Source organism: Leuresthes tenuis, unplaced genomic scaffold (genome assembly GCF_036924035.1).
Source record: "Leuresthes tenuis unplaced genomic scaffold, fLeuTen1.0.hap1 SCAF_21, whole genome shotgun sequence".
Classification (NCBI taxonomy): Eukaryota; Metazoa; Chordata; class Actinopteri; order Atheriniformes; family Atherinopsidae; genus Leuresthes; species Leuresthes tenuis.
Window position 1 is genome coordinate 30,553,581 of NW_027325375.1, and position 13,294 is coordinate 30,566,874.

The 13,294-nt window shown below is 44.4% G+C and overlaps 1 protein-coding gene across 2 annotated transcripts; it reads left to right on the top strand.

Annotated features, from left to right (window-relative positions):
• The first annotated feature begins 2,500 nt into the window (after positions 1 to 2,500).
• Positions 2,501 to 12,953, top strand: LOC140279572 (transcriptional coactivator YAP1-like). 2 transcript variants are annotated; one of them, XM_072374727.1, is made up of 9 exons: positions 2,501 to 2,733; positions 3,064 to 3,295; positions 4,329 to 4,528; positions 6,398 to 6,552; positions 8,245 to 8,346; positions 8,538 to 8,641; positions 8,766 to 8,884; positions 10,056 to 10,156; positions 10,366 to 12,953. In XM_072374727.1, the coding sequence occupies exons 2-9, from the start codon at positions 3,092 to 3,094 to the stop codon at positions 10,545 to 10,547; spliced, it is 1,167 nt and encodes a 388-aa protein (XP_072230828.1). In that variant the 5' UTR covers positions 2,501 to 2,733; positions 3,064 to 3,091; the 3' UTR covers positions 10,548 to 12,953. The 2 variants fall into 2 exon arrangements, with proteins under 2 accessions (XP_072230828.1, XP_072230829.1); XM_072374728.1 differs by lacking the exon at positions 8,245 to 8,346 and having other exon boundaries at positions 2,504 to 2,733; positions 10,366 to 12,952.
• Positions 12,954 to 13,294: the final 341 nt, after the last annotated feature.

A 13,294-nucleotide genomic window follows, 5' to 3' on the forward strand; every position in this document is an offset into this window, starting at 1 on the left:
GCTCCTTCTGCTTTACGTTTTAGATTAAAAACAAAGTGCAGAGAGAAGATTTAACTCTGAAGGACTTCCAGAAACACCTCCATTAACACATTAACACCGCCACCTACTGTCCAAAGTGTGCATTACACAACATTTATGGCCATGTTGTCATGGTCCAGATTCCTCGTATAGTCAAGTTTTTAATAAGTTTAATATGAATAAAAACTGCTGACAGGTAAAAATCTAAATAAAAGGGAAATAAAAAGGGAACCTTTTGACATTAAATCAACAAGTCTGTGAAGCTGCACTCAAGGGCCAGAGCCTCATTATTCCCTCACATGGTGCTTTGATGTTGGTCAAGTAAACTATCACTGACCTCTTGTGCCCATGGATGAGGAAATCCTCAACCTTTCCCTCTCATTTTATACCTTTTCCTTTCATTTTTCAGTCATTTGTAGCCGTAACAGTGGTATAATGTCATTCACCTGCCTGAGAACCACCAGCGAGCAACACAAGTTAAAACATAAACTGCTTCCAGTTGAGAAGAGAGTTGGTGGAATATATTTATTCACATGGATGGTGACTGGAGCCCAGCATGAAGTCCTGGGTGGCACTTAACCACGAGGCACCCGAGAACAGAAGTAGAAGATATTCCAAAGACTTAATTCTTGCTAAATATCATGTTTCTACTCTTTAGAGCAGTGCACTCTCACAAAAAAGTGTCTGCTGACCTTTTCTTCAGCCTCAACTTGTGAAACTCCCCCATGGACCCAGTTAGGGAGTTAGGTCACAGCACCTTATCAGTCACCCTCTGATGAGTTCATGTTGCACGTTGTGCTGCTAGCCTCTGTTTGTTGGGCAAAAACCAGCGAGGAGGGAAACGTCCATGAGAGAAATCAGCGTTTAATGTGAGAAAACATCCATTTCAAGTTAAACACCTTTTCATAAATGTACACGTGTGCAGGGGTGGCTTCTCTCTTCCTCCCACCGTCCACACGGACGGATTCGGCTCAGTTATAGACTCGCCACCGGTCCAGATTTAATCTTCAGACTCTGAATGAAATGTTAATAAATGCTGCGTCAAACAGACTTTTACAGAGATGTTGGACCAGGTTCAGGTCCGTATTCTGGCCGGAGTTTTCCTGCAGCCGCCCATCAGAGAACCATCCCAACAGATTGCTGTTGTCACCACCATGTGACTCTAAGGACACTCAGGTGATGCTCAGCGCCTGGTTTCCTCCTCACACCACTGAGATTCTGGCCAAGTAGGTCAATCTTTGTTTAATCAGATCAGAAGATTTTGCTTTTCATTATCTGACATTCAGTTTGGCTCTCAAGGGCTGTCATGTGCTTTTGAATGAGGAAAGGCTCATGTAGAACCACTCCACCGGAAAGGCCGGGTGCTGCCCTGATAGTTCCTTCTGTAAGGTTCTCCCACCTCTGACCGGTCTTATGTTAGTCTGTGGCTGACAGATCTGGTGACAGAACATCTTCTGATGGAGGCCACTGGGCTTTTCTGCACTACAGGAATGTTTTGCACCATTCCTCAGATCTGGTGGTGGAGTTTGGAGATGGTGAAAGTTCTCACTTAAGGACCAAATACTCTGGGATGTTTGAGTTTCTTACATTAAAAAAAACTACATTTGAAAGGGTCTGAAACGTCTCAACTCGGTATTTGGTGTCTTTGGAAAGGTTTTCATGTCTGCTGGAGGTTCAAAACAAATTTACTTAGTATTAACAATGTGTGGCAACGTGTGATTAAAATCATGCCTCATGCCAATCCTCGGCTCGTCAAGGGGCTTTAAATGAGTCTGGTTATGTTTATTTGTGAGGGCCCTTCTGTTTTCTTTCAGACAAAAGTAAAGAAATTCCTAAAATATTAAGATCTACAGACAAGCTGTTGATCTTCGGGAGCTCTCTGGACTCATTTAATACTTAAAGTCCTGAAATAAAACAGTTATTGGGCGCACTGCAGATAACTTCAGTCCAGTCCAGATTTCTTCAGTGCACGCCGCTGAGCTCCGGCTCTCTGTGCGCATGTCTTCCACCAGAGGGCAGGACGCTGCGGCTTGAGTCTGCCCGGGACAAACAGGCTCCGGCTGGGTTGGCCTCATCAGGGGCGGATGTTTTCCCAGCGCAACTTCCCAATTTCCCCTACCCAACCCCCCCGCCCCCCAAAAAACCACACGAGACCCAGGCCCAGAGTCAGGAAAAACAATGGGTCCAGAACAACTGATCGGGCACTTTTGTCCCTGCTGTCTTTAGTCACCTCTGTGGCCCTCTGCGTCTCACCTTCAGCAGGGAGAAAAGGCGCAGAAGGGGAATTAAAACGTAACCAAACTATCTGACTATAATGTGACTTATTTTCAGCCACTTCATCTCACTCATCAGAAGCAATCGGAGCAGCGAAGAAGCTGAAGAACATCCGGATTTGTACATTTTGGATGTGATAGTTTACTTATCTGTCCTGAGCGTGAAATATTTGCCCTGCAACTGAGGCAGCTTTAAAGCCTACAACCCCGCCCCTCCGCACTATCACATGAATCTGGACGGAACGCTGGATGTGAAAAAAAAAAGTTTAGAAGTCTCGGTGAAATCGCTCTTCTCCAACCGGTTTCTCATGTGCGCGAGCTTTCCCACTTTCAGAGGCTTTGAGGTTCGACTTTTGCATCGGGAAACGGTGTCTTTTCCCCGGCTCCGACTTCTTTTCTCCCTGCAGGACAACAGGAGGGGAAACGGTCTGGCTGCTTGAAGGTATGTGGGAGGCATGTTGCGTGCGCTGCTGAGATTGACTTTAGTCAGCGATCCCCGTTTTAAATGGCACTCTTTCGAGCTTTTTAGCCACTGCTGGGCGCGTTGTTTCCACCGCGGATCGACTTGTGAGATGTTAGAGCCTCAAACGCACAGACAACGACACAAAAGTTGAAATGGGGTGGGGGGTTGGGGTGGGGGTGGAGGGGCTAAAAGTGTAAACAAATGTGATCAGAAGTGCGGCGCACGGACGTGTCCAGCGCACGGACGTGTCCAGCGCGCAGCGTGTCTGTCGTTTAAACTGCTTGTTTCCATGATTGAACTTTTCGACAGATTTCTTTCGACACCAAACTTTGGCGACATGGACGCGCACCGCGGCGCGCCTCCGGCGGGGCAGCAAATCGTGCACGTTCGCGGGGACTCGCAGACGGAGCTGGAGGCCCTCTTCAGCGCCGTGATGAACCCCAGCAAGGCGGCCAGGCAGCCGTCGTCTCTGCCCATGCGGATGAGGAAACTGCCGGACTCCTTCTTCAGGCAGCCGGATCCTCGGGGCCACTCCAGACAAGTAGTGCAGCGCTCACCGTGCGGGGTTTACAGAGCTGCCCCCCATGTGTCCTTTACACGCATGACAACCCACAGCTGCACATTTAGACAGGGACCAGAATAATTCACACGTGCACTTTCTTTTGAGTCTCAGCCATAAGTGGTTTTTATAACACGTTAGAATCATTGAGACATAAAAGGAGCCAACAGTCCGTCTGTGGCCCCCAAAGCAGTCAGCTGTGGCATTATTTATTAGTTTCTGTCACAGAAACTAAGATTTTAAATGATTATTGATGAACGGGATACTTTCACATTTAAATGATTTGACTGAAAATGGCAGAGTCTGTGTTAATCATCCTCTCTTTAACTTCCTTTAATCAGAACATATGATAGTTTCTCTTTTAGTTCTCAGTTAATTTGCTGCTCTTGAGCTTAAACACATCAAGAGACGAGATAAGAAACATCATGGTTAAAAATGTAAAAGAATACCCTGTTAATTCTGTTAATGGGAGAGTTTTTGCTTTCTTTTCTGGGTGAAAAGCTTCCCAGATACAGTAAAAAAAACTGTTATCAACCCTATTTTTACTGTAAAAAAACCCCAAAAACTGTGTGTTATCAACCCTCTTTTGTTGCATTTATGTAGCTTCCTTTTCAATGTTTTTTTTACATTGTATTGAAGTAATTTACGCTGCTGAGTTGTGGGAAAATCTTAAATCTGATCCCAAAGACGAGCAGATCAGACAAAACTGCCTTTTTTTATTCTTATAATTAGTGAAATATTAACTGAGACAATATTTCAGTTAGTTGGTTTTATTTGAAGGCGTTTCAGCCTTAACGGAAGCTGTAATTGGAAGCAGTGATTTAGGTAATTTCTGATGAAAATGTGTCGGTTATGTCACTCAGATCTGCTTGTAAGAATGATCTGTTTCAGTTTCAGCTCCTCCTCCAAAGGCCTGTCTTCCCTATCCGTCCAAACCGCTTCGTCCTGCCAGTTTGTGTCTGATACTGTGTGCTACTTCGTGGCGGAGTGGTTAACCCTGCTTGTTTCTCGTCAGGCCAGTTCGGATGGAGGCGTGTGCGGCTCCCTCGCTCCTCATCACGTCCGCGCTCATTCCTCTCCTGCCTCCCTCCCTGTCAACTCTCTCACCACTCAAGCAGCAGATGTAGCAGCGACACCAATCATATCTGACGATGTGCCACTCCCCCACGGTTGGGAAATGGCCAAAACACCTACTGGCCAGCGGTACTTCCTTAAGTAAGGTCAACCTTCACTTTATCGGCGTGTTGCATCTGTTGCTCTGCAGGTTTCTTTGAAGCTCCAGATGTCAAACTGATTGTTGAAAGGTTCGGTTTATACACATATTATTTTGGCAAAGCTTCACTTTTAGTCAGCCAGAAGCACTTTTTTATGTTTCTTAGCTTGATAAATTACTTGGAAGAACATGAAAAATCACTTAAATTTGCTTAATCTTATGTAGATGCTTAAACTAATCATTCCAACACCGACTCTATCTAAAATACAACAGTGCAGATGGTGCACTTCCTTTTTCTGTCTAATCTGAGGTTTTTCCTGTCAGGATATAATAAAATAATTATCTGGTCCTTATCAGGCCTTAAAACACGATGCTAAAGAGGATAAATATCAGCAAAGATCTTAGAGAAGCAGCTGCTGCTGCCCATCAGTCTGGGAAGGGTTATAAGGCCATTTCCAAACTATCTGGAGTCCATCATTCTACAGAGAGAAAGATTATTCACAAGTGGAAAACATTCAGGACAGCTGTCAATCTTCCCAGGAGTGGACGTCCCAGCAAGTTCACCCCAAGGTGAAGAAGCCCAGAGCTACATCTCAGACTCTACAGGCCTCAGTTAGCATGCTAAAGGTTAAAGGTCACCCCAAGGTGAAGAAGCCCAGAGCTACATCTCAGACTCTACAGGCCTCAGTTAGCATGTTAAAGGTTAAAGGTCACCCCAAGGTGAAAAAGCCCAGAGCTACATCTCAGACTCTACAGGCCTCAGTTAGCATGCTAAAGGTTAAAGGTCATGACAGCACAGTTAGAAAAAGACTGAACAAGGATGGCTTGTTTGGAAGGGCTGCAGGAGAAAGCCTCTTCTCTCTAAAAAGAACATGGCAGCACAGCTTAGGTTTGCAAAGCTGCATCTGAACAAAGCTCAAGACTTCTGGAACAATGTCCTTTGGACAGACCAGAGCAAAGTGGAGATGTTTGGTCCTAATGCACAGCAGCACGTTTGGAGGAAACCAAACACAGCATATCAGCACAAACACCTCATACCAGCTGTCAAGCACGGTGGTGGAGGGCTGATGATCTGGGCTGGTTCTGCAGCCACAGGACCTGGGCACCTTGCAGTCATTGAGTCCACCATGAACTCCTCTGGATACCAAAGTATTCTAGAGTCAGATGTGAGGCCATCTGTCCCACAGCTAAAGCTGGGCTGAAACTGGCTCATCAACAGGACAAAGATCCCAAACACAGCAGCAGATCTGCAGCAGAATGTGGGAAAAAGAACAGAATCAAGGTGTTGCAATGGTCCAGTCAGAGTCCAGACCCCAAAAAACTATTATTTCAGGTTATTGCTGCTAAAGATGGATCTACAAGCTACTCAGTCATGGGGTGTACTTAGTTTTTCACACAGTGCTCCCGCAGTGTGGCTGTTTTTTCTAACTAATGACATAATGTAATATTTAAAGTGCTGTCTGGGGTTGTTTACCTCATTTTAAGACCCGATAAGGACCCGATGATGAATTATTTATTGTTGTTCATGTCCTGATTTAGTAAAACCTCAGAACTGAAAGAGGGTGTACTTTCTTTTTCACGGGACTGTATTTTCAGGACTAAAACTACTCAGTTGCTTGCAAACGGGAAGTGTTCCAACTAGTTCTGCCAGCAGTTTGGTTTCCCCTCCCTGAGAGCAGGTTTCCGTAGGCCTGTCAGTGCCATCAGAAGTCGCTGTGGTTTACCTCAGCTCCAGCTTTACCTCAGCTCCAGCTTTAGTCTGTCTGTGTGCTTCTGGTAGTACAGGTAAAGCAGGTCTGGACCAAAATGCTCCTTACCCTTCAGGTTACAGTGGTTTAGCAGATGCGTTTAGACTTGTCGTGTGCTTTCAGTCACCTGGATAAGACGACTACATGGCACGACCCTCGTCTTTCGCAGCTTCAGTCCGCTGCAGCTCAGCATCCCATCTCCAGCGCTCCGGTCCATTCCCACTCCCTCAGCAACCCTGCCCCCAGCACGCAACCACAAAGCATCCACCCGGAAACAGGTATCCCACTGCTTTTCTTTCTTTTCTCCCCATCTCACGATCCTGTTTCCTTTTAAAGCTCAGACCTTCTTCTCCATCTTCAGCGGATCGGGTCTTTGCTGGGTTTTGGGTTCTTTGGGATTCCCTTTTGGTCTCTTACCTCCACACATCTGGGCACAGAAGTCCAAAGCTGTCACTCTGATTTCTTTGATGGAAACACTCAAATGAGACCCTGTCCTGTCAGCTTACTTCATTACTCTCACTTAGATTCAGGTTTTGTTACTTGAGTAATAATTAGAATCAGAATAAAGGTTTTTAAAGGGTCAGTTCATCCAAATTTCTGCTTGCTGGTGGCGGGGGGGGCTGTCAGGCCCTCAGTCTGGTGTGTAATGATGCAACACATGGTCGTTATCTAAGAGTAACTCTTTCAGGTCCATCTTTACGCAACAGTCCAGATAACGTTCACAGATGCTTAATGTTTTCAGGGCTGGTGATGGAGACGAAATCCAGAGAACTGTTGTCAAGCTGTTTTATGATTCCTACATCAGACGAATCAAGCTTACTCTAAATTTACACGTGTTTTGTGCACAGATTCATTCTTTTTGGTGTGTATTTCCGTTAACTCGGACCTCTGAAGCTTCACATTTAATACGTTTACCTTCAGTTTCCGACTCTGGAGTTCGTTTCCCAGCCAGAAACAATCTATTTTCAGAATACTTTTGCATTTGGTTGCAACAGGCAGCTGTCTTTGGTGGAAACCTCCCAAACATTGTGTGTTCAGCTCTGACAAACCCAGCAGCTGCTCAGCATCCCTTCTCCACTGATGCTGTGCTGCTTTCTAATCAGAAAACAGGTTTCATCACCTAAAAAGTGTCAGAACCTGGCACTAAACTGCTGGTCCGACTGCTGCAAATAATTCACGGATGTTTTTTGCTTAAATGTGAATGAAAACACGACCACAGCGTAGCAGAATGGTCTGACTGCAGCGTTCAGGAGCAACAGGGAAGATCTCACTAATCCCAGTCATCCTCCCTGTTGCTCAGCCCAGGTTGCAGTGAACCTCTGTAAGAAAGTATCCAGCGGGAACAAACTTTGCTCAAAGCGACCTGTTGCTCAGTCCAAATCTTCACCTCAAGCTGCTGCTTCCACCAGCTCAGCAGTTGTTCTGACCAGGTGAAGAAGACTCTGAAAATGCTGAGGTGCAGTGAGCGAAAAGGAGAAGAAAGTCAGCCTCAGCTTACCTGCCAAAAGCTGTGGAGCAGGTCTCCAAGTCTGAGCTGTAGGGAGTATTAGGGAGTAATTAGCATTAAAATGTTTCCCACAATCCTTGGTAGAAAAGCAGGACTTTTTAAAAGTGTTTTTAATGTATTCTGTGGGCTGTTTACACCGTTGGACGGTGTGTTTCTTCAGAGCTGCTGCTTTTTCTACCATTATTTGGCTGAACAGACCCTTTAAGTAAAGGCTTCTGAATCCTTCTTTTTAACCCAGAACTCTGGGTATTGACAGTATTTTACAGCCTCTCCACTGAGGCAAAACACTCAGACATCTTTATCTCTTTATCCGCCACGCCTCATTTTAATTCATGAAATCTCTCCACACTAGAAGATGCTCAAACATTCGAGGGCGTGGCCCAGATTCTACTATTTTCTCTCAGCACTCCATGCGCTCCAGCTACCATTCGCCTTCTCACTGTGTACTTTCACTGCTGTTCAGGTCCACTGCCTGAAGGCTGGGAGCAGGCTGCGACTGCAGATGGAGAGGTGTACTACATCGATCACATAAATAAGACCACCACATGGTTCGACCCGTGTCTAGGTAGCACTCTATCCAATTTGTGTCTCCTGAATTGACAATTCTTGTTTGTCAATGAGAAACATTTTGTTCCACCATCACAGGTTGCTGTTTGGCAACAGAAAAATAAGAAAGATCGCAAAGCTTTAAGAAGTTTTCCCGTACTCTCTGAATGATTTCACCGCAGGAAAATATTTGTGAATCTTGTTTTCCAGCCCAGAAGATGAACCCTGGCATCCCCGGCCTGGCGTTGCAGCAAAGGCAGGAAAAGGAAAGGCTCAGATGCAAGCAAGGCCTCCCTCCCCAGATCACTCCCCAGGTCAGAGGTCCGATAAGGCGGCACCTGACGAAGCTGCTGGCTTGTGTTGGGCTGTACTTCTGTTGCAGATGATGGGTTGATTCCAAATGTTCTGCTTTAAATGCGGCGTGTGTCCATGTGGCAGGAAGCAGGAGGCAGGAACCAGATGCCTGGCGGGATGGACCATGACAGGAGTGCACAGATGCTCGTACAGTCGGTGGACGTCAGGATCAGAGCCCCAAACCCAGAACCGACACTGAACGGGTGAGTGTTCGTCATGTCAGAGTCGTGGTTGGTGGCAAACATCGGGGGGGACAAATAGTTCCTGTGAATGGTTGAAACAATGAAAAGATTTAGAATTTTCTTTAATTCCTCATGAAGTTAAATTAATGAGACTAAATGTTACATTTTATCGTTCATTTAGTGGGGAAAATGATGTAATATTTCACGTCTGAGTGGCAAACGTATGTGAACCTGTGGTGTTAGCCGTCCATAGAAAATAATTATTAAATCATTGTAAAAGAATATTGGAGTAACAGAGAATCCATCAAAAAGACCTCGTTCTGCATCAGTTCAGTCGGAGCACAAACATCGTCCCAGGAGTGGCAGAGCAACAAGGATCGGTCTCAAAGGAACTGAGTCCTCCATCAGGACCATGCTGAGGGAAAAACGCTGCCCCCCCACAGTGAGCTTTGCTGCCACCTGCAGTTTGTTCTGCAGAACAGGCAGAAGGCTGTCAGGAGATCAAAAAAGAAGCTTTAGCTGTAAAGAGAAGCTTTCCGTCAGCGTAGGAACCTTCTCTCTGCTGTGAAACAGTAGAGTGGTGCGTGATACCGCCACGATTCCACGTGCACGATCTCACTTTGGCTGATTTTTAGGATAAACTGTGGAATCATACCAATGAACCCTGAATAAATACAGTAGAGCAGCAGTTTGTGAAGTCACAGTCGAAACAAAAAACAACCTCTTTGTTGGAAGAATTGTTCATGAAGAACACTTTTTCTGTTTTGGAATCACAAACTTAATCCAAGAAAAATGAGGAAGAATGAGAATCGATCTTTCTGAATGAGGAAGGAGCTGAACCTGATCTCTCCAGAGGCTGAAGTCCCTCAGAGCCGGTGAAAACTTACCAGAAACACGTAGCTACAGATATTACAGAACAAGAGGGACTCTGGTCATGCTTTAGCTCCTCACAATAATGTGTTACTTCCTTCCTTTCTGTCCTTTGTGATCATAAACAGACGAAAATCAGATGTTGATTAAGCAAATTTACATAGAAAAACATTAAGGGATTACAAACTGAATATATATGTATATTTAATGCTGTATAGCAACGCATGAAGGAATATATTTCCACGTGCACGCCTCCATATTAGATGGCACAAAGCTCTCTGATTTTAAGCTACAAAGCCATGTTGTGCGCTTTCTCTCGCAGGGCTCACTCCCGCAACGAGAGCACCGACAGCGGCCTGAGCGTCAGCAGCCTGCCGCGCACCTCCGACCACATGCTGAGCTCCGTGGATCACATGGACACTGGTAACGTGCACAAACACGACACAGGAGAGGTGGAGCTGGAGTGGAAAGAGCAGGGTTTGATTAACCAGGAGGGTGGAAATATTACTGCTGCATCCATTTAATTACAGGCAGCTATTTTCAGCTGGCTTTACTCGGTTCTTCCTGTATTTACGGTGCTGTAAAGCGCCCCTTTAGTGCCTGAACACCAAGTTTGCTCTACGATTGTTTAGGTGACTCCAGCGAGCCCCCCTCAATGACCCTTCAGGAGTCGATGCCCGTGCTGCCGATGTCTGAGGGCGAGGAGCTGATGCCCTGCATCCCCGAGGGTCTGAGTTCAGACCTCCTGATGGACATGGAGACCGTTCTCTCCGGCTCAAACATGGACAGAGACAGCTTGCTCACCTGGCTATAGACGCAGGCAGCCGCCGCCTGGTCAAACACGGTTTGACATCAAGTGTCCGTAACGTGACTGAGAACTCCGGAGAATTCACAAGTGGTACAGATCATTACAGAGAGTGGATGGATGGGGATGGATACTTAACAGTACCCACACCCTGAGGAATGAAAAAAAAGACTCACAGACGGTGGTAAGCTGCTGGTTTTCTATTTTTTTGGGTCTGGTTTCACAGAAATGAAAGACGGAGCATCATATTTTGAAGTCAGATAATTCCCTTTCTCTGGTTAAGTCCACCGCAGCTCACTCACATCGACAGAAAAAGCTTTTTAAAGTAACATTAATATGGTGACGGCGGTTTTTATGCCTCATACACACTTTGATTAACCTGCAGTAGCAACATCTGGTGCTGCTACCTCTGAGGACTGAGTTTCTGGGCTCAAACAGCCAAAAGATAAGCTCAGTACAGACTCCCGAACGCTCTCCCTGCTTAATGCCACACAGAAACATGGGGGGGGGGGGTTACTTTCTTACACCCAAACTTCAGAACCTGTCAGTTCGAAAGCTTGCATGTCAGAAATAGTATTTAAAGCGTTTTTAAAGCAGAATCTCTCAGCTGGAGCCAACACATCAAAGTCAGTGAAGCTATTTCACATTTACAAAAACGGCATAATTCTAAAACAATGAAAGGTTTTAACAGATTTTCCTTCACACAGAGGACCACTGAGTACAGAGCATGGCCTCGGTAAATGAACAGCTGATCAGTGCCATGCATCTCGGCTCATTTATGGTGCAGCAGCCTTGCTGTGAAATCACCGCTTTGGATCTTGTAAATGATGCAGTTTGGGTTGCATTTTGTTCCAGGGAATATGAACGTCACAAAAGCAGTATTTGTTGCAGGTTTGTTATGTTTGACTGCGTAGTGTTGGATAGTTGTTTGGTTTTTTTCTAATCCTCTTTATTATGATGCTGGCCCCGTTCTATTCTCGTAGAAACGCCACCGAACGCCTGGTCTTATTCTTCTGGCTCTGGCCTCGTAACATAAAGTCATTTAATCAGCCTCCCACACTGTTGTCCTTCTCTCACTTTTCCCAATATTGGCTTGAAACATTCCCAACGATTCCCTTTGAACCTTCACATGTAGCATCATGGTTTCCTTCTTACACACAGATCGAACAGTCAAATTTAGCAGAATGTTACTCAAACGTCTCCCTTCTTCAGTGAATTTTACACAATAAGATGAAGTTTTTGTGTGACTTGCATTTTCTGTGGGCCGTGCATTATTTTTTAGTCTTGAAACTTCAGCATGTGTCGATACAGATCAAACACATGATTAAATCCTTGATGTTTTATGGAACAAATCGTCTCACAGAGCGGGAGAGAAAGGTGCAAAACCATCCAAACTTCACTTCTCTTTTATATGTTTCACCAGCCGAGTCACATCCACATTAGCATAAACCTTTTTAGAACCGTAGCTTCTCTAAGTTCATGTACTGATGCATAATCTATCTAAAAAAAAGTCCTTCTTTAATTTTTATTACATTTATGGAATAAAAGGTTGAATCTATTTGTAAGAAGAGAGTAAAAAATGGGCATCGGTCAGAACACAATCCAGTCAAATGTCTTCTAATATTCATGAATTTGACTTTTTTTCCGAGCAGTAAGTCAGTCCACAGCAAGAAGAAGTAGAAAAAGAAGGTTTCAGTGGGTCTTTTTTAAAGTTGTAAGAACGTGGATGGAATTAGGTGCCAAGAACAGGAAGAAATGGGGAAAATAATGCGTAGACACGAGAGGGGTGTGATGGTCTCTTTATCGGTAGAAAGGAGAAAAATCCTGCTATGACTCCTTGGAAAACAAAGACTCTGACGCTGTGTTCTGGACATATTTTAACTGAAAACACTAATAGGGGCAAACTTCATTATGGGGACCTCTTTTGTTGTCTCTGTTAAACAATCTAACTCGTATATATATACATATATATATATATATATATATATGTATGTATATCATCTGTTTGTTTCTGCAGTGTGTTTCTTATTGATCTGAATTCAAAGCTGTTAATTATTGATCAGAGCATTTCTCCTAATGATCTTCTTTTTATATATGCAGTACTATATAGAGATAAAGACTTCATTCACCATAAGTTCAGATGCAGAGCCAAGTCTCCTCTTTGTAATCTTTTCTAAGTTAAAGTGCCAAACAGTTTACCAAGTGACTTACTGCTCATACAACATAGTGAAACGCACTACCTAGCCTATTATTTATCTTAGCATGCATGACACTTGCTATGTTACATATATTGTTTATTATCCTATTTACAGAGAGTTTTGAAACAGTCAGGCTTGTTTTTTTACCTGTTTATGCATGATTTATATCAATTTTCCTTGTAATCATTTTAAAGGAGTTTCTGTTTAATAAACATTTAAATGCATAGAAATGCGTTGTTTTTTTCTGTTTTTGACCCACAGTTGAACTGTTTCTATTCAGACCGTCATTAGGGACTATTTGGCAAATTTCAAGCTGGCTTCCATGTGTCATTTAGCAAACAATTGGCTTCAGTCTCCTGGTTTCCTTTCCTTGAGTTTGGCTGAGGCCATATTTTAGAAAAGCTGCTTTCTTTGTGGGAGCTTTTAGTTTTTCCCGTATCCCTCGTCTCATCTGTGACTTTAGGTCTACAAACAGTTCTCTCAACCTTGTGTCTCAGCCTCCAATCTGACAAACATGAGCTCACATAGACGGGTGTGTGCCATCTTAATTATGTCCAG

Bases quoted from the DNA above. Each gene is read 5' to 3' on its own strand.
- LOC140279572 (XM_072374727.1), top strand. From the start codon at position 3,092: ATGGACGCGCACCGCGGCGCGCCTCCGGCGGGGCAGCAAATCGTGCAC. The intron at 3,296-4,328 runs GTAGTGCAGCGC...GTTTCTCGTCAG, and splicing joins CTCGGGGCCACTCCAGACAA to GCCAGTTCGGATGGAGGCGT. The intron at 8,347-8,537 runs GTAGCACTCTAT...CTTGTTTTCCAG, and splicing joins ATGGTTCGACCCGTGTCTAG to CCCAGAAGATGAACCCTGGC.